The sequence below is a fragment of the Lissotriton helveticus genome, chromosome 3_1, assembly GCF_964261635.1.
Source record: "Lissotriton helveticus chromosome 3_1, aLisHel1.1, whole genome shotgun sequence".
In the NCBI taxonomy this organism is placed as follows: Eukaryota; Metazoa; Chordata; class Amphibia; order Caudata; family Salamandridae; genus Lissotriton; species Lissotriton helveticus.
Window position 1 is genome coordinate 542,223,288 of NC_136061.1, and position 21,032 is coordinate 542,244,319.

Consider the following 21,032-nt stretch of genomic DNA (forward strand, 5'->3'; position numbering starts at 1 on the left):
ACCCGAAAAGTGAGACATCCAGGACCCCCCCTGACCCCAAAGTGTGTGCTGCGGTGGAGAGTCGAGCGGGCGCTGCGGCAGCGGAATACGGCAGCCGGTGTCAGGGGACCGGAGTCTCCAGCACCTCCAAGGGGTGATTGGGAGAGGCTGATCGACGGTGCGGCTGAGAACGGCGGACAAGCAGTACAAGAGAAGCCCGACTTTGCACTGGTTAGTGGGGAGTGGCGCGACCCGGGACCGCGAACCGCAGAGATGGGAGCGGGGCCCCGGGGACGCCGCGACCTGCGAGCCGGGGCGTTGGAGGGGGCGCTTGCCAGGGAGATCTGCAGACCCCCTGAGGGACTCCTGGGCAGGGCCGGGACCTAATAGTGGAGAGCAGGTACCCAGGAGAACAACGGCAGGAGGGCAAGGCTGATAGGAGCGCAATCCTGGGGGAGACAGGCGACACGGCGGGCCCGGGAGAGTCGGGCACTGGCGGGCAGGCCTCCCAGCTGTGAAACACCACCACGGGCCTAAACAGCGAGGAGATCACTCATGGGTATGGAGTAGATCGGGTTCCGCTGAACTCGGCGCCACGGTATGGTTCAGGGCGGCTAGCGCTGGATCCAGGCGTTGGACAGAGTAAAGAACAGGTCCTGCTTGAACTCCCAGGTACTGGAAACGTATTAGTTGCGCCTTTGCTGCGAGCTTCGATGTTAAACCATTGAAGCTGATACTGCGCACGGACAAAGCAGCAGGAAGGTGTGCGCTACGTTGAGTGGAGCTGCTAGTGGCCCTCAGATTGGGGAGATGAACTGAATCTAGCTAGGGTGTTGTGGTTCCCTTCGCCCCTGAACTAATTTTATGCAACGGAGGTGTGAAGCAACGACTCCACGATAGGACCCCTGGAGCAGAGCACATGAGCGGTGAGGTTGGGCTATTGCTGGATGCGTAAGTCTTGGCTAAACCCCTGAAAGCTGTTAGGGTGGACACTGACAGACCTCACTATGGGTAAATTATAAGGGAAGAAAGAAGGAACTCAGCTGCTATCAGATAGCGAACCCCCTGGCCAATCTGAACCAGACACGCAGGAAGCACCTCGGGATCCTATCATGCAGCAGCAATTCGATAAGATTCTGGCAATTGCAGATTCCCACACAGCTCTTCAGCAAGATATCGCGCAGGTGGCAACGGGCCTTGGCCTTCTAAGAGCAGACCACTCTAAACTGGCAGACAGGATGAAACTAATGGAGGGAGCGCTTCAGGACGCTGAACCAGCACAGAACGCACTGAAAGCCATGGTGACAAATGCCTTGGACCGGATTGCGGCGGTGGAGAGTCGAGCGGGCGCTGCGGCAGCGGAATACGGCAGCCGGTGTCGGGGGACCGGAGTCTCCAGCACCTCCAAGGGGTGATTGGGAGAGGCTGATCGACGGTGCGGCTGAGAACGGCGGACAAGCAGTACAAGAGAAGCCCGACTTTGCACTGGTTAGTGGGGAGTGGCGCGACCCGGGACCGCGAACCGCAGAGGTGGGAGCGGGGCCCCGGGGACGCTGCGACCTGCGAGCCGGGGCGTTGGAGGGGGCGCTTGCCAGGGAGATCTGCAGACCCCCTGAGGGACTCCTGGGCAGGGCCGGGACCGAATAGTGGAGAGCAGGTACCCAGGAGAACAACGGCAGGAGGGCAAGGCTGATAGGAGCGCAATCCTGGGGGAGACAGGCGACACGGCGGGCCCGGGAGAGTCGGGCACTGGCGGGCAGGCCTCCCAGCTGTGAAACACCACCACGGGCCTAAACAGCGAGGAGATCACTCATGGGTATGGAGTAGATCGGGTTCCGCTGAACTCGGCGCCACGGTATGGTTCAGGGCGGCTAGCGCTGGATCCAGGCGTTGGACAGAGTAAAGAACAGGTCCTGCTTGAACTCCCAGGTACTGGAAACGTATTAGTTGCGCCTTTGCTGCGAGCTTCGATGTTAAACCATTGAAGCTGATACTGCGCACGGACAAAGCAGCAGGAAGGTGTGCGCTACGTTGAGTGGAGCTGCTAGTGGCCCTCAGATTGGGGAGATGAACTGAATCTAGCTAGGGTGTTGTGGTTCCCTTCGCCCCTGAACTAATTTTATGCAACGGAGGTGTGAAGCAACGACTCCACGATAGGACCCCTGGAGCAGAGCACATGAGCGGTGAGGTTGGGCTATTGCTGGATGCGTAAGTCTTGGCTAAACCCCTGAAAGCTGTTAGGGTGGACACTGACAGACCTCACTATGGGTAAATTATAAGGGAAGAAAGAAGGAACTCAGCTGCTATCAGATAGCGAACCCCCTGGCCAATCTGAACCAGACACGCAGGAAGCACCTCGGGATCCTATCATGCAGCAGCAATTCGATAAGATTCTGGCAATTGCAGATTCCCACACAGCTCTTCAGCAAGATATCGCGCAGGTGGCAACGGGCCTTGGCCTTCTAAGAGCAGACCACTCTAAACTGGCAGACAGGATGAAACTAATGGAGGGAGCGCTTCAGGACGCTGAACCAGCACAGAACGCACTGAAAGCCACGGTGACAAATGCCTTGGACCGGATTGCGGCGATGGAGAGGAGGGCCGAGAATGCCAAAAGTAGAAATCGGTGGAATAATATTCGAGTAGTGGGTCTGCCTGAAAAGGCGGAAGGATCGGACATGGTGCAGTATCTAGAGATCTGGTTAAAATCGGTGGTGGCCCCCGAGGGATTGTCCTCCTTTTACACCTTGGAACGAGCGCACAGGGTTCAGGCTAGACCGCCGCAGCAGGGGCGACCCCCAAGGACGGTGGTGGCCCGATTTTTGCACTTCCGAGACAGAGATTTGCTACTCCAGAAAGCGCGCACTGAGGGCCCTTTCCACGTCGGGAATAGCAAGGTCAACATATTCCGGGACTATACCTTTGAGATCCAACGGCGCTGCTCCTCCTTCTTGTCAATTAAAAGAGAATTGAGAGGGGAGGGCCTCCAGTATTCCTTGCTGTTCCCAGCTAAACTGAGAATAATTGTAGATGGCAAGACCTGCTTCCATGAAACCCCAGAGGAAGCATGGAAATGGCTGGAATCCTATAGTGCTGGAAAGGATGGTCAGGGACGAAAGACTCAAGACGCCTCAGAAGGACTTCCAAAGCGCAAATCGCAAAGGCTTCGGCAACTGCGGCGAGGACTGCGGAGGCCCTCCACATCACAAACTGAGGCAGAGCGGCGGGAGGTGCTGGAGGCGGTATCTGCTCTCTCAGGAGATCAGATGATGCACTCTCCAGAAGGTACTGACTCAGAAAAGGACAAAGAGCAATCGGAAACTGAAACCTAAGAAGCGGACAGCATACGGATACCGCTGATCACACCAGGGACAGCGGATGGACTACTGGACGAGTAAAGGCTGTAGTATGGGAAGCTCATGTGCGACTGACAGAGGTGGGGAGAGGGTTGATGGACATTACAGCGATGGTGGGTCAACGGGGTCGGAGGCTGCGCGGGGGTGGGGGGACTCTTTCGTTCCGAATGGGCAGTGGTAAGCCCGAACTGTTAGGTGGTGCCTACTGAAACTGATGATCGGGGGGAGCACATGCATGTTGTATCTTATGTCGGGCTATCGGGCGGGTATGAGTCTAGGGTGTAAGTGGCGACCCATTGGCATTGAGCTCCCCTCGTTGCCCATAAGGCATGCCCTCAGTAACTACTGGCAGGCTTAGAAGTGTGCTAATGATATCAGTGGTTTGGATGGTTTGGTTCTAGGTCCTGTTCTTGGGGGGGTGGGAATGTTGGGTAGTTGGGAGAAAAGTTGGGGTAGGGGGTTCACCGGTGTGGTTCCTGAAATACGGATTGAAATGCGGATATTGTACTATAATGATGGGGGCCACACCTGATTTACGATGTATTACCTGGAATGCGAGGGGACTTCACACAATGACAAGGCGCCACAAGATCCATGCCTACTTAGTCAGAAGAGAGATACACATAGCATTACTTCAAGGAACTCACCTCACTAAGGCAGAGGGTTTAGCTTTGCAACGGAGAAGAAGAGAAGACAGGTATTCAGCACCGCATACTCTGCATTTGCACGGGGGGCATTGATTTGGATTAGGGCCGGGGTTCCTTTCCAAGTGACGAAACAGACAATAGACCCTGAAGGACGATTTGTAGCAGTAGAAGGGAGACTACGAGGTAGGGATATAGCGCTTTGTAGCATTTACGCACCAAACACTGACCAAGCGCACTTTCTAGAACGCTTGTCTGGCACGTTAGCGTATTACTTTACAGGCTCTGTAGTACTGGGAGGGGATTTTAATTCCATAGCAGACCCATCAGGAGATAGATCACACCCTCCACTAGCGGACTCCCTGTGTATAGACTGGCTAAATGTAGGAGGGAGTGGCAAAACAGATGGGATTTAGTAGACGTATGGCACACACACCATCCACATGACCGGGACTACTCATACTTCTCTGCGTTGCACGATTTGCATGTTCGATTGGATGCAGTTTTATGCTCCACGCTGTTGGTGCCCTCCATAGTACACACTGAATATCTCACCAGGACACTGTCTGATCACAACTCACTGCTGTTTACTGTGCACTGGATGATGGCACAATCTGCCATCCCCACCTGGCGACTACGCCCTGAAACGTTGGATGACCCGATTTTCCAGAGGGAAATAGAGGAAGGGATAATACATTACTTTACCGCGAATGCGGGGACGGCGTCCACAAGAGCCATGGAATGGGATGCCTTTAAAGTGGTAGTACGGGGGCTCTGCATTAGTAAACATGTAGGAGTGAGGAAGGTGTTGCTACAGGATGTAGACCGTGCCGAGGGCAGGCATAAAAAGGTGGAATTAGCAAGGCCCGGACGTCCTGAGGTGCAAGCAGAGGTGGCTGCAGCTAAAGAAGGGGTGGCGGTGGAGGTAGAGAGACTGCGTTGCTTTGATCATAAAACTTACATCACAAAAGCACACGCTGAGGGAGATAAGGCGTGGACATTACTAACTTGGATGGCTAATCCGCAGTAGCGTGGCCTACCAATATTGGCTGTAGAAGATGAAGATGGGGAGGCGATGTTCACCCAGAGTGAGATATTGAACCGATTCTTGCAATACTATGAAGCATTGTATAGCAGCTCGTTGGTGGCAGGGACCTCCGAAATCGACTCCTTCCTGGGTCGGATCTTACTTCCGGAGTTGGAAGAGGAGCAAGCGCAATCCTTGGGCCGTTATATAATGATAGAGGAAATTAGGAGTGCTATCAAGCATATGGCCTGTAATAAAACACCGGAAGTAGACGGATTGCCTGTAGAGTTCTACTGGCGACATGTAGATTTATTGGCTCCAAGGTTGTTAGAGATATATAGAGAGGCGAAGGAATTAGGTCAACTCCCTGGATCAATGCGGGAAGCGCTTGTGATCCCACTATTAAAGCCCGGCCGGGAAGGGACGGATACAGCCTCCAACCGCCCGCTATCAATGCTGACCACTGATTACAAGATTCTGAGCAGAGTACTGGCGACTCGCCTCTTGCAACACATGACTACTTTGATACATGAAGATCAGGCTGGGGTCTTCCCGACACGGAACACAGCCTCTAATGTGAGGAGATTGGTGAGGATATCAGAAGAGGATCAGCCGGGTGCACTAAAACCAATGGTGCTTTCGGTGGACAAATAGCCTTTGATAGTTTGGAATGGTTGTATTTGTATAAGACGCTTCGGAGTGGGAGACGACTTCGTGGCTTGGACAAAGGTGCCCTAAACATCTGCAGTAGCTAGGGTGAAGGTGGGAGCATTGATATCACCACAGTACCCAGTGGCCCGTGGGACGTGGCAAGGGTGCTCGCTCTCCCCTTTATTGTTTGCCCTAGCAATAGAGCCACTAGCTGCAAGAGCTAGATTGGGAGAGAGCTATGGTGGCCTATCGCACAGGGGGAATCAGCAGTATATTTCGTTGTATGCTGATGATTTGTTGATGTTTCTAGATAATGCGGGGAGTGCACTGGAGGGGGCGGCGGGGCTTGCTATCAGAATTTGGAAATATATCAGGCCTACGGGTGAATTGGACCAAGACATGTCTGTTTCCAATGAGACCCGGGGAGCCACCACCCACCACAGCTAGAGAAGTGCAATGGGAACCGAACGGCCTGGCATACCTGGGTGTACACGTATATCATAGGGCCAATTATATGCTGGAAGGGAACGTAGGGAGATGCATTAGAGCATTAAAGGGTAGCATGGCCTTTTGGGCTACTCTCCCGCTATCCGTCACAGGTCGGATAGCTCTATTAAAAATGGTAGCACTACCTAGGTTATTATATTTCTTTAGAACGTTACTGGTCTGGATACCGTGTTCGTTTTTTAAGTCCTTGAAATCCTTGATTGTTGGGTTCTTATGGTGATCTGGTAGGCGAAGAGTGGCCCAAGCAACACTAATAAGACCAAAGGCAGAGGGCGGACTAGCCGTCCTTGATTTCGAATTGTATTATCTGGCGGCCCAGCTACAGCTATTGACGCAGGCAGTGGCGAGAGAATTCAGAGGCCCTGAACACCTGAGAGGTGGGGGAATACCATGCCATGTTATATCCTACATAGTCATGCAACAAAAACTAGACCTTAGAGATCTTTCAATGGAAGAAAATACACTGAGATTGTGTTGGAATCGCTCACAGCGTAGAGCGGGAGTTCTACATCCCTATGCACCCGAAATTCCGTTGGGGGTGGCCACAGCGTTACCCCACTGAGGCGATTGGACGCCTCTACAGGACTGGGAACAAGCGGGGATCCAAGTAATTGGGGATTTATAGGAGGACAGTGTGTTGTTAACCTACCAAGCATTACAAGAGAGGTATGATTTACCTGGTGGAGGATTTTTAATACACGCCGCGCTGGTTCATGCACTACGGGTACAGTGGAGGGAAGGGCTCATCGAACCTAAAACGACAAAGGCATGCCAATATGTAATGATGGCGGCAGGGACATTTAAAGCAGTCACATGTCTGTACTCTAGAATGCTGAATGAAGGGCTGGCACCATTAGATACAGAGGCAAATGGGAGCTGGGCATCGGGAAACCCATACCGGAGAAGGCATGGGAACAGATTGTACGTAGAGCTTGGAAAGGCACGAGGAACGCAAGATACATTTCTATATCCTGCACCGGGCATACTTAACACCGGGTAGAATTAGGAAGTATTTTAACGTAGAGGAAGCAGCGTGCCCCCGATGCGCGAGAGAAGGGGTGGAACTAGAACATATGTTATGGGAATGCCCTAATTTAGGGGACTACTAGGAAGAGGTGGGAGACACGCTGGCTCTGACCATGGAGCGACACTTAACTTTTGACATTGCAACATGCATACTGCACTGGTTCCCTCACGCGCCTAAGACTAAGGTGACAAGCAAATTTGTAAATATGGGGCTACTGCTGGCGAAAAGGGAAATCACCAGGCATTGGAAATCAAAAGACAGGCCTAACAGCAAGAGATGGAAAGCTGAGTTCATAAAGTGGGCAGGCAGCAAGGGTACCCTTAGATATCAGCAGGCACGCCGGCTCAATAATGAAAAAGCCCTAGATTCAGCAAACGCACCGGAGGCACTGGTACAATCCTTATCGGATCACCAAGCCGAGGGAGAGTAGGCGAAGTGAACTGGGTACCATAAAGTCCTCTTGCAATTACAGGTACACTACAGGATGCGGTTAGAGAGTTTTATATAGCGCTACTGAACCGAAGGGTATCAGAGCGCTTTACAAGGTAGGTATACATACAAGAAATCGTCCACAATTTGCATTAAACATGAAAGATATAAAAAAAACATTACATTCAAATGGATGTGGAGTGGTAATATATGACGAATAAAGCCGCAAAAAACATAGCCTTTAAATGAGTGAGTGGGGAGGAGAGGCCAGGCGATCATAAAGGGGATGGGGAGTGTAGAGAATCCGAGACATAAGCGGTGTAGAACAGGAGAAGAGGAGGAAATAGAGGCGGGAAGGGGTGTGGTGAGGGGATAGCAGGGGAGCAGGAGTTGATAGTGCTTGAATCAGAAACATTAGGTGCCCCAATATTTGTTGAGAAGAAGCGATTTGAGCCTTTTTTTGAAGAGAGGGTAGGAGGGGTTGCAGCGGAGATCCTTGGGGAGGGAGTTCCAAATAGTAGGGGCATTACCAGAGAATGCACGGGATTGGGCTTTTTTGCATTTGAGTCAGGGAGGGATTAGGATAAGGGAGTTGGTGCTCCTAAGGGACCTAGAGCAACCAGCTTTTTGTAATTTGTCAGCAAGATAAGAGGGGGTGTTTAGGTGGAGGGCTTTGTGTGTGATACATGCAATCTCGTAGGTGAATCTTCCTTCGATCGGGAGCCAGTTGAGGTTTTTAAGGACAGGAGAGATGTGGTCGAATTTTTTTACAATCGGAGATGAGTCTGGGGGCGAGGTTGAGAACACAGTTAATCGGAGCCAGGTGGATTTTAGGGGTGCCAGCGAGTGTTGCGTTACCATAATCAATTTTGGATAGAACGAGTGATTGGACAATGATTCTAAAGTCATCGGCAGGAATAAAAGGTTTCAGTTTTTTGAGGTGGTGAAGGGTGAAAAGAGCACTTTTGGCAGCATTTTTTATGTGTGGGATGAGTGTCAGGTTTAGATCAATGCTGATGCCTAGGGATTTGACAGAGTTGGAGGTGGAGAGGGGGCAGTTAAGAGCAGTGATATCGTTGATCCAGACCTGGATAGGGAGAGAGTTGCTCTTGGGACTAAATCGGATGATTTCAGTTTTTTTTGCGTTCAGTTTGAGATGATTAAGGTGGAACCAGGCTTGAATTTTCATCAATGTGTCGTTGAGGTGAAGGATGTCATTGTGGGATTTGATCTTGTAGTAAAGTTGGGTGTCATCGGCATAGAGGTGGTAGCATATTTTGGCTTGTTTGAGAATGAGGGTGAGTGGTTCCATGAATAGATTGAATAGGGTGGGGGAGAGGATAGAGCCTTGTGGCACATCAAGTGTGACCGGTTGGGGCTTGGAGAGGCAATGACTGAGCTCAATTTGTTGGGATCTGTTTTGAAGGAATGAGGAGAACCATTTGCGTACGGTGCCCTCAAGACCAAAGCGAGCTTTAAGGGTGCTAAGAAGGGTGGGATGGTGGACAGTATCAAATGCCGCCGAAAGGTCAAGGAGGATTAGTAGAGAGGATTTACCTCTGTCTAGAGAGCGGTGAATATCGTCTGTAATATTGAGCATGGCCGTTTCAGTACTCCATCCTTTTCTGAAGCCCTATTGGAACATGTCAAGGAGATTGTAGGAGATGATGTGGTTATCAAGTTGGGAAAGGACACATTTTTCCAGGGCTTTAGAGAGGAAGGGAAGGTTAGAGATGGGGCGTAGGTTCTTAAGGTCATTTGGGTCGGCGGAGGGATTTTTGAGGATGGGGGAGATTTGGCCTAACTGAAGGGAGGCAGTAACACAGCCCGTGGAGAGAGAGGAGTTGATGATATTGGTCCAAAGCGGGGCAATTATGCGTTTGAGTTCTTGGACCAGGAGAGAGGGAAGCGGGTCTTTGATGTGAGAGGAGGGTTTGAGTTTTGAGATAATGTTGACGATAGCTGTTTCAGAGACAGGGAAGAATCCGCTCCAGGAGGCATTATTTTTAGCTTGGTGGTGTATGAGACTGGAGACTGGGAGGGGGGAACTGAGAGTGGTTGGGAGTTGTCTAGAAACGGGGGGCGGAGGACGAGTTAGTGCTACGAATGTTAGGGAGAAGGTGATGTTTGAGGGGGGTTCGGGTGGGAGGGGGGTGGAGGTGAAGGAAAGTTCAATCGCATTGACTTTGTTGGAGAAGAAGCTGGCGATTTCATTACATCTTTCAGTAGTGGCTAGAATTTTGGGAGGGCCAGAGGAGGTTTGTTTTTTGACAACGTTAAAGAGTTTTCTAGGGCGGTTTCTAGCCTGGTCTAGCTGTGCTTGGAGATAGGAGGCTTTTTCATTGAAGATGTGTTTTTTGTATTGGGTCCTGGCATTTCTTTGAAGCACTAAATTGTTAGTGGTGGGATGATTCCTCCAGGTACGTTCCGAGTGCCTGAGTGCCGGTCTTTCCTTGTTAAGGTCCGCATTGAACCAGGATTTTGGTGGGATTTTTTTTCTTGTTTGTATTTGATAGGGGCAATTTGATCAAGGGCTTCTAGAATAGAATTGTTGTAGTGTTCGGTAAGGTCATTGGTGCTGTGGGAGAGAGGGGTGAGAAGTAGGCGGGATTCAATGGCGGCTTCCAATTCACCTGGTGGAATAAGGTGAAGTTTACGGGTAGGTTTCAAAGGTAAACTGCCTCTGGGGTCCGGGTGGTATAATAGAGCTATTTAAGTTGAAGAGGATAAGGTGATGGTCGGACCAGTCTACAGGAAGGATCAGTGAGAGGGAGGCGAGATCCTTGCTAGTCAGGATAGCATCAAGGGTGGCACCTTTGGTGTGAGTTGGGGATTGGCAGAGTTGGGTCAGGTCTGCGATGTCCATGATATCATTAAATCGGGAGACAGCAGGGTCGTCATTTTTGTTCCAGTGGATGTTATAGTCGCCTAGAAAGATGTTCTTAGAGTGGGAGAGTGATGCTTGAGTAATAAGATCGGACATCTCTTCACGACAAGAATATGGAACAGATGCCACAGGAACACACACCGAGGAGGAGGGTGGGGGAGGGCGACTTGTTGGGGTCGGGGGGAGGGGGGGGAGTTTAATTTGGGAGTTAGAATCTGGAAGTCAAGATTTATAGCATGCTGAAGCTTAATTCGTCACTGTACCATCATATTGCTCCCACATAGCTTGGGTGGATCCATGTGTGATAAAGTGGGGGAGGGATAATGGGATGCTAGACATAAGTAGATGCTGAATGGTTGTGACTAATGTATCTTATACGTCCGAAACCAATAAAATATGTTTTTTAAAAGACGACCCAACGGGAGATAGTCCTCTTGTGTACAGCCCGGACTTTCTTGGTACCTACGTAGCCAACAAAATTGCTTGTCATCCACCTGGAACTGTTGTGTGCGATTCAGGTAAAATGAAAGCGCATGTTTTGAGTCCAGACGGTGGAGCCTCTCTTCCACTCTGGAAGGGTGCGGAGGCGGAAAGAAAGTGGGCAGGGTGATAGTTTGCACACAATGTGGAATGTAGTAACAAGCTTTGGCAAGAAGGAAGGACGAGTGCAGAGCACAACCTTGTCTAGATGAACAGACAGAAAAGGAGGTTTACAGGAGAGAGCCTGGAGCTCACTCACGCGCCTAGCGGAGGTGATGGCAACCAGGAAAGCAGTCTTTACAGTCAGTAAACGAAGAGGACAGTTGTGAAGCGGCTCAAAAGGAGCGCACATTAAATAAGTAAGAACCAGATTTAAGTCCCACTACGGCATTACAAACGGAAAGGGAGGGAAAAGGTGAGTAATGCCTTTGAGAAATCTATTTACAACTGGGGACTTGAAAAGAGAGGGCTGATCAGGGAGCCTGAGAAAGCCTGAAATTGCACAAAGGTAGCACTTAATAGTGCCCAAAGCAGAGCCCTGCCGGGCTAAAGAAAGAAGGAACAAAAGGACTTCTGAGAGAGGGGCAGAAAGGGGATCCACAGCCCTTGCTGTGCACCATGCCACAAATTTGTTCCACCTGAAGTCGATTTAGTCGATGGACGCCTGTCTGCCAGAATAACATCACCGACTTTAGGAGGCAAGTCAAATAAAATCAACTGTTGCTGCTCAATCTCCATACAAAGAGGTGGAGGCTGGACAGGTTCTGGTGGAGGACCGTCCCCTGCTGATGCGACAGAAGATCCTCCCGAAGAGGCAGTCGGATCGGGGGATCCACGCTCATACTGAGTAGCTCGGGATACCATACCCTTCGAACCCAGTCGGAGGCACAAGAATGACTAGGGCCCGGTCGCGCCTGATGTTCTTCAGCACTCTGGGTAGAAGTGGTATAGGCAGAAAGGCGTACAATAGACCGCAACTCCACTCGCAACGAAAAGCGTTGCTGAGTGAGTGCCGCCTTGGAAATTCCAACGCGCAGAACTGCTGACATTGCGCGTTCTTTTCGATGGTGAATAGATCTAACCAAGGCTCTCCCCACTGTTGAAAGAGACCTTGCGCCACTTCCGAGTGAAGATGGCATTCGTGATCCATCATGCACCTGCGGCCGAGTTCGTCCGCCCTGGCGTTCAAAGAACCCCCCCCCCCCCCCCCCAAGTGTCGAACCACCAGGAAAATGCCCTGGTGTTCCAGCCACGCCCAGAGGCGCAGAGCCTCTTGACAAAGGGTCCACGACCCCACCACGCCTTGCTAGTTGCTATACCACATGGCGGTGGTGTTGTTTGTGAACACCTGCCCTACTCTCCCCTTGACACAGGGAAGGAATGCCTTCAGTGCTAGTAGGATTGCTTTGAGCTCCAGAAGGTTGATATGGAGACTGGACTCCGCCGGAGACCAGAGGCCTCTGATCTCAGCCTCTCCCTTGTTGCCGCCCCATCCCAGGAGGGACGCATCTGTCACCACTGTGTGCTCCGGTTGGGGAAGGGAGAGGGATCTGCCGCTGACCCAATCCTGGTTCGTGAGCCACCACTGCAATTGTCGTGCAGTGCCCTCTGAGATCTGGACGTAGTCGGACAGGCTCCCCTGATGCAGCGTCCACTGGAACTTCAAGTCCCACTGCAGAGCCCGCATATGCCATTTGGCATGATTGATCAGCAGGATGCAGGAGGCCATGAGGCCCAGCAGTCTCAAGATCATCCTGACTGAAACGCAGGACAAGGGCTGATAGAACGGAATCATAGCCCCAATGTCTCAGACTCGCTGCTCGAGAGGATAAACCCAAAACTGTGACGTGTCCAGACCCGCTCCAATGAAGAAGAGCTTCAGAGAGGGGATCAGGTGTGACTTCGGCACGTCGATGAAGAACCCCAGCAAATGCAGGAGGTCGGCCGTAGTCTGGAGATGGGAGACGACTGCGTGGAGCGAGCCCGCCTTCAACAACCAGTCATTGAGATAGGGGAAGACTGAAACACCTGAAACACCTGATCTCCGCAGATGAGCTGCGACCAATGCCATCACTTTAGTGAACACCCAAGGGGCGCTGGTAAGGCCAAAAGGAAGCACAGTGAACTGAAAGTGCTCGTGACCTACCGTGAATCGCAGGTAACGCCGGTGGGCCGGCAGGACGGGGATATGAAAGTAAGCGCCCTGCAAGTCTAACGCTACCATCCAGTCTTAAGGGTCTAGGGCAGACAAGACCTGCGCAAGTGTTAGCATCTTGAACTTCTCCTTCCGGAGGAAGCAATTGACGTTCTGAAGGTCTAAGATAGGACGCATGCCCTTGTCCTTCTTTGGAACCAGGAAGTAGTGGGAGAAACAACCACGACCTACTTCTGATGTTGGAAAGCGCTATATGCCCCCCTTGGCCAAGAGGGCCGCAACTTCCTGCTGGAGAAGTGCCAAGTGATCCCCCAACATGCGGTAGTACTGAGGTGGCATGGCTGGAGGGGTCGTCTCGAAGGGGAGGGAGTTGCCCCTTCGGTCTCTCTGTAAAACCCACCTGTCCGAAGTGATGGTGCGCCAGTGGGGGAGGTGATGGCGAATCCTGCTGTCCACTGCCATTTGATGGGCCTGAAACACCGGACTAGGAAGGTTTGGAGCCAGTGGTGGCAGGGAAGTTGGTGGACTGACCCGCTCGCTGGCCCCGTGACCCACCTCGGTGTGTCCCACGTCCGCGGCTGCGCTGAGACTGTTACTGCACAGGCTTGGGGCTCTGAAATGAACGTGATTAGGCGCCCCTTCCTTGGCCACAAAAGGAGCAAAAAGCCGAAGCAGTGCAAGTGGCCGAAAGGCCCATGGACTTGGCCGTAGCCCACGAGTCCTTAAAATACCCCAACACACTATCTGCCTTGTCGCCCAAAAGGCATGTCCATCAGAGTGTTCTGGACATCCACTGAAAAGCCAGTCGTCCTCAGCCAGACGTTATGGTGTAGCACCACTGTCGTGGAAATTGCCCTACCAAGCGAGTCGGCTGTGTCAAGGCCACAACGAATTGTGAACTTGTCTGCATCTCTCCCCACAGCAATAGCTTGGGAGAGCACCGTCCGGGCCTCCTCGCTAGTGTGGGAATAATGACCCAAAAGGTATGCGGTGTTCACAGACCGAAACCCTGAACTGGCGGAAGAGAAAATCTTCTTCCCAAACTGCTCCAGTTTCTTGGATTCCCTGTCCGGAGGAGAGGAAGGGAATGCGCTCAGAGAAGCAGAGGCTTGGACAACCAAGCTCTCAGGGGTAGGGTGTTGGGAGAGGAAAATGGAGTCTCATGCTGCCGGGCGATGGCGTCCGGCCACGTTCCTATCCACAGTAGCACCTGTGTTGGGCCTGGACCAGGTGGCCGAAAGAACGTCTGAAAGTGCATCATTAAAGGGCAGCAGCGGCTCCACAGAGGAAGCCGACCGAAGCACTTCTGTCAGGGGATTAGTCCTGTAGCCACTGTAGTTAGCTCGAGGTGGGGAGCATCTGCTGCCCTACGCAACACCACTGAATATGTACCACCCTCCTCTGTAGCCACGGTAGAAGGAGACAGTGCGCCAGCTTCTGGAGAAAAATCCCGATCACCAGCGTCCTCCAAAACCACTGACCAGTCCGGCTCTAACTCACATTGGGCTGCGAAGGGTCTTCAGACCTTTCCCAGTCCTCCCCGTCCTCCGTAACCTGCTGGGCAGGTGGGAGAGAAGGAGGAGGATGGAGAAAGGGATAAAAATTCCCCATCGGCGTCAGAATCAGCATTGATCGACACAGGTTAGGCACCGTCTCCATGTCGGGGTGGAAGCCGGGGACGAAATCGGCCGGGGAGCCAGCTGGCGGCGGTGCCGTGGACGCTGATGTCAGTGAAGGTCGTATAAGGTCAACCAACATCGGCTGGGATGGATCCATGGGGGTCTTGCGGTGCCGAGGCCGGAGCCGCCGACGTCTGCGCCGGAGCCATCATCGAAGGGCGAGGACCCCCAGTTGGACCCGTGGGGCTCAAAGGCGCGCTGGCGAGGCCCGACGGTTCAAAGAGGCAGGCCATACCTGACAGAAATTTCTGCAGCTGGGCCGGAGTCGCCGACTGACCCGGGAAAGGCAGGTAGGCCGTCAGCAACTGCGTAGGCTCAGCCGGAGCCGCAGGGGTGGCACCACCCGCACCCTCAGTCGTGTCGCGCGACATGCTAGGGGAAGGCGAAGAGTGACGGCGCTTCTTCGACTTCTTGTGCATCGTCTTACCTGCCCTCGAGTGTGACGACTTCGGCAAACGATGGTGGCGGGTCCTCGACCTTCCTCGGGACCAGGATCTTGAACGGCGCGGAGCTGACTCCCGGGTCTCAAGCAGCTTTCGGGACTGCTCCCATAAAAGTTTTTGGAGCCTTGGCCCGGTAGTCGGGGCACGACGTGGGGTCGCGGTCGCACCCCAGGCAGAAGAGACACTCGCGGTGCGGGTCTGTCAACGACATCATGCGGGAACAAACCTCGCAAGACTTGAAACCAGGAGTCAAAGACTCAAAAAAGACAGAGACAAAGGTCCCAAAAAACTCAGTCAAAAAGATACTGGGGGTATCGCTCTCTTCGGATCTGCGCTTGCATGTGTGGAAAAAGAAAAAACTGACGTCAGCGCGCGCGGGCGTCATCTAAGTAGCTGCATCGACGTCATCCCAGCGATCACGACGCCTACGACGGACGCGGAGCCGCACAACGCCACATTCTGACGCGCAGGGGCACTGCTGACGAAAACTTTCCAAATCAAATCTGATGCCTGGGGGTAATTCTAAGGCAAGGAATCTATCACGGACGTGTCTCTTTCTTTCAGATAAACTGTTTTTCCTGAAAGCTTGGAAGAGGGAGATCTCAGCACAGTAAACCTTTAACTGATGTCATTTTTAGAAGAACAACTACATAATTTCTTTTACAACACTTTTTGCAGCAGATGGCGAATGTGGAAGAGTTCAGCTCTTGTATTTACATTTTCACCCTCACAAAAATGGCAACCAAGCATTTTAAACGCCTGGAAATTAATTAACCAGTTATTAACATGCATTGTAGAGAACCTGCTGCATTCTAATAATCAGTCGATCATAATAATAAACCTCGTCTTCCACTCATTAGCCACATAAAGAAAAGCATTGTCAATTGTTAATTAGTGCTGTCCAAGTCCCTCTAAATAACTGGATTACTTTTGTGCACTTTCCTTAATGAACATGAGCATTTATTTCAGCAACACATCAGGTGCTTTGCATTCTTTGAAAATATATATTGATTACTGAAATACTGAAATATGAAATACTGAGAAAAACATTTCTCAGGATGAACCAAAAATTACATCAGCATGAAGATGTTCACTTGATGTAGCATTGGTATCGAATTCATCTGAGAAGTAGCAACCGATCTGGAAGCCTAAATATTGGAGTTGCGGGGTAAAGTACACACAAATGTAGTTACTGGAAATCATACTTCAAAAGAAAACCCTTTTACTCCAGTAAGAAAGGTTACTAGCAATTTGAAAAGTATGTCTGACAATGCCAGAGGGCTGGGCAGAAAATCTGGAGAAAATCAAGACAGCCAACAGCCCCAAAAAAACAGAGCAAATACACAAAGGAGGTTGAGTATGGGAGGGGTATTTATTCAGCCACAACACTCTGGGTATGGCTAGAGCTTACAACAGCATAGTGAGCATGTTCTACATTTTGGAAGACTGTAGAACACTATAATCAAGCAAGTAGAGGCAGGAACCTCTCATGGAACTATTAAGGGGGAGAGATAAAATTCTGTGGGTCTCTGTAGGATAGAATTTTACACACAATCACAACAGAATGTTTCAAAACTACAAAATTAATTTAAAACACAAACGTACCTTTGTCAAACTGGCAGTGGCGTTCAATGTATATATTAAAAGCTTGATATATCTACATAGAAGAGGAAATACAGTTACTTATTTAAGTGACTTCAAGGATCTCTGCTTAGCACAGAAGCACTTTAGTCAGTATTACCTCACCAAAGTCCTGCAGGTGCACAATGTAAAACAGCCCACTAGACTCCAATCTGATCTGATTCGAAGCGAACCCTGGAAAATAAAATACACAACGTTATTTAGAATGACAACCTACTAGATGGCAGCATAAGAAACAAGCATTTGCAATGCAATAGGCCTTGCATTACTGAAAGTTTGAGCTATTGTGTTGCAAATGATGTTTGTTAGTCTTTATGTTTTGTCAAAAAAAATCACAGCAGTGGCATAAGTAATAAAAGAAAATCTACGAAGCAAGGAAAGGGTGAGGGTACCACAGGCTGTTACTAGGTGTCCCTGTGGAGTTATACAGGAATCTCTATTAGCCACTGCACCCTTATATTATAATAAGAAAGATTGGAAAAGTGCATACATTCCATTTGTTTTTATTAGAAGTGAGATTTTAGCTAGCAAACGCAAGCTAACAAAAATCTAACTTCCAATAAAAACAAATGGAAACGTACGCTCAGCTGCAATCTTATTTTATAACTGCATTAAAGGTGCAGTAATTTATGTGGCTAATACAGGTACCTTTACAACTCCACACGGACACATAGTAACCAACTGTGTTACTGCACCCTTTCCCCGCTTCATGGATTTTCTTTTATTACTTATGCTACTGCTGGGATTTTTTTGACAAAAAACGAAATCTGACAAACATTATCATTTGCAATGCAAATAACTCAAACTTTCAATAATCCAAGATCTATTGCGTTGCAAATGCTTGCTTTCATTTAATTTTTCCATGAAATAAATAAATCACTGTGAAATCTCCGAGAGAGATTCATGTTTCTCCAGATCACACTGGGAGGGTAGGTGAGAGGAGGGAACAGATAGAGTAAAGGCAACTGAGAGAGGAATAGGTTGAATAGTGAACAGAGAGATGAAGTGAGGGTTCACTTTGTAACTTGTATGTCACAGCTTTCAATCCAATTTCCAAAGCACAATATCTTTGAAATTCTGCTGCTGTCTGTTCACACATAAAAGCGCAGCTACTTCACTGCATTGTATTGCGTGAAACATTACTAAATATGCAGATCAAAGATTTGGCGCAGGTGTCCAGACATAGATTTTGTCTTCGACCTTGTACAGTGATCTGGTGCTTTTCGCCTAGGGTTGCGTTACTGAAATAGCATACATACAGACTGGAAAATCACTGTTTGTTAAGAAACGGCTATAAATCCAGCATGGAGCATTTGTTTGGCAGGTTACAGTGTGGCAGTAGAAGATTTTGGGATTAGTACACATGTAGTGTCATTTTAGGTGTTTCTTATTGTACTCTTCGTTCTCCATTAACTGGAATCGATTAAATACTAAAAACTTTGCAGAAACGAGTTACAGTAAAATGAAATCCCTCCGTTCACTGGCTATGCCTTTTTACCAGTCTGTCCCGCAATCAGCTGTTGAAGTGCTTTGGCCTCAGGCTGGCACACTGCACCGGCTGCATGAATGATTGCTACGCCTAGAGGTGGGCGAGCCAACAAATTAACAGGAAGAACTGAACAAGAGCTGAGTCAAGGGCCTGGCCTGACTGTGAGAGGCTGTTCACGAGCAGATCCCTGGAATTGTTTGCCAAGTAAATCATACAACAAACATCGCATCAAATATGATATAGTCACTACATAATTCCTTAACATGTAGAAGCTTTCACAAAAATGTAAATTTTTTTCACTGAGAAGAAATTATTAAAAGTGATAGTTTTTAAACTTGAACTTAGAACCACTGAGTCCCCCCCCGCCCGCACTCTGGTGACAGTGCCATTAGTGGACAAAGAGTCAAGACATTTGTCACGTGAACTCCCTTATGTGGCCCAGATTGCCACAGAAAGCAACATTATAGTCAGTAGCACTGGAATTATGCGATTGTACCGCCAAAGTGTTTTTCACATAATTATGGATTTGTCGAATTTTCCATGTAATTCATTAACTGCTGCATAATTGCATGATGTGTTGCCATGCAGTGGAAGGCTCTTTTCAAAGGTAGCCTTCATATGTTAAAAGTATCTGATCTGGAGAAAAACAAACTCAGGATTTAAAACATAACATAGGGTTGTGGTTGCTTGTACTAAGAAGTATTTAAAATGATTATAAACAACCCTATTTAGCAACATTAGAATAATGATTGGTGAATATCAACTGCAAGTAACACGAGCATCAGCAAATGCATTAGGTTTCAACTAAGTTATTAATAATAAGTACTAGTGCAATACACTAACATGCAATACAAAGTCAATATATTACAATTGCAGTGTGTACGAAGTCTCTGCAGTGTTGGACATTAACATCCATACCTAGTATTACACATTGCCTTGTGAGCTGTATACTGCATGCCAACAGTGTAGTTTTAAAATGAGAGTGTGCACATAGGCATTGCGCATTCTTTCAAGACCTCACCCCGGCCTTGAAACGCATGGACTCCGGTGGCATGTCTTGTGGCTTACTAATCAAACTGTTGATGGTGGATGAGTAAGAAATACAGGAATATTTAACCCTTTCCATGCGTTAGACGGTCCGGAGCCGTCCGAATCGCGCACATGTGGAATCTGCCTGCACCACGGAGGAATTCCACGCGCGTCCAGGGGGTTAAACATGACAATGAGTTTGCCCTCTGAAGCCTCTTTTCCTTCTGGGGGAGGCGGTTCACTCAACACCAGTGTACGCTAACTTTGAAATCGGAGTATGCAGTCGCATTTGCATTTTTTGGTCCTTTCGTGTTCGTCTCCTGGTAGTTTGCACTTTCTTTGTTCTCCAGTTGTTGATACATTGAATCAATCAGGGTTTATAAAGCGCAGCTACTCACCCGAAGGGGTCTCAAGGTGCTGAGGGGGATGGGGTTGCGCAGCTGCTGGAAGATCACGGAGCTCCATCGAAGAGCCAGGTCTTAAGGTCCTTTAAGAACTGGGGGGGGGTGATGGTGTCTGTCGGAGGTGGAGAGTGAGAGAGTTCAATTCCTTGGCAGCAAGGAGGGAGAAGGAGAGTCCTCCTGATCTGGTCTTCTTGATGTGTGGTACCGTCGCAAAGGAGAGCTGAGCGGAGGGGAGGGATTGGGGTGAGTGGAACGTGAGGTGGTGGTTCATGTAGGTGGGTCCAGTGTTGTGGAGGGTTTTGTGGGCGTGGGTGAGATGCTTGAAGGTGATTCTCTTCTCGACGGGGTGCCAGTGTAGTGTCCGTGGGTGTTGGCTGATGTGGCAGTGGCGCGGTAAGTTGAGGACTAATCTGGCGGCGGCGTTTTGGATGTTCTAGAGTTTGCGTGTGAGGTTCATGTTGATACCTTCGTAGAGTGCATTATATTGGTCTAGTCTGCCGCTGATGAGGGAGTGGATGACGGTTTTCCAGTGTTCGAGGGGAATCCAGTTGAAGGTCTTTCGGAGTAGGTGGAGGGTGTGGTAGCAGAAAGAGGTGGTGGCACTGATCTGGTGGTCCATTTTGAGTTCGGAGTCTAGGATGATTCCGAGGTTGCGTGGGTGATCCGTCGAGGAGGGAGGGTTACCAAGGGCGGGGGCCGCCAGGTGTCTATCCAGGCGTCAGGGTGTGTGCCCATGATGGGCACCACAGTTTTGGCACTCTTGAAAGTTATGTTTGGAGCGTTTGGGTACGTTTGACAGGGAGAGGATCAGTTGGGTGTCGTCTGCACACGATACGATGTTGAGTCCGTGTGATCTGACGATGGATGCGAGCGAGGCCATGAAGATGTTGAAGAGGGTCTGGTGTTGGAGGAACCTTGGGGGACTCTGCAGGTGGTCAGTGTGGGTTCTAAGAGGAAAGGAGGGAGTCTGACCCGTTGCGTTCTGTTGGGAGTGGAAAGAGCATATCCAGTCGAGGGCTAGGGTGCGAAGAGAGACGGTATCGAAGGTCCAGGAGTATGAGGGCCAGTTTCTCCTCTGTCAAGGAGGATGCAGATGTCATCAGTCGCAGCGAGAAGGGCAGTTTCAGTGCTATGGTTCTTCATTAAGCCTGATTGGGAGGAGTCAAGGATGTTTTTTTCTTCTATGAAGGCGGCGAGTTGACTGT

At 50.0% G+C, this 21,032-nt stretch overlaps 1 protein-coding gene across 1 annotated transcript in view; it reads right to left on the minus strand.

The window, feature by feature from the left end:
* Positions 1-21,032, minus strand: part of PGAP1 (post-GPI attachment to proteins inositol deacylase 1) — an 896,430-nt gene that overhangs the window by 433,962 nt on the left and 441,436 nt on the right. The window contains exons 15-16 of the mRNA XM_078680427.1: positions 17,006-17,079; positions 16,870-16,921 (exon numbers count right to left, since the gene is read on the minus strand). Coding sequence (XP_078536553.1) covers positions 16,870-16,921; positions 17,006-17,079 — 126 coding nt within the window. The remainder of the gene's footprint in view (positions 1-16,869; positions 16,922-17,005; positions 17,080-21,032) is intronic.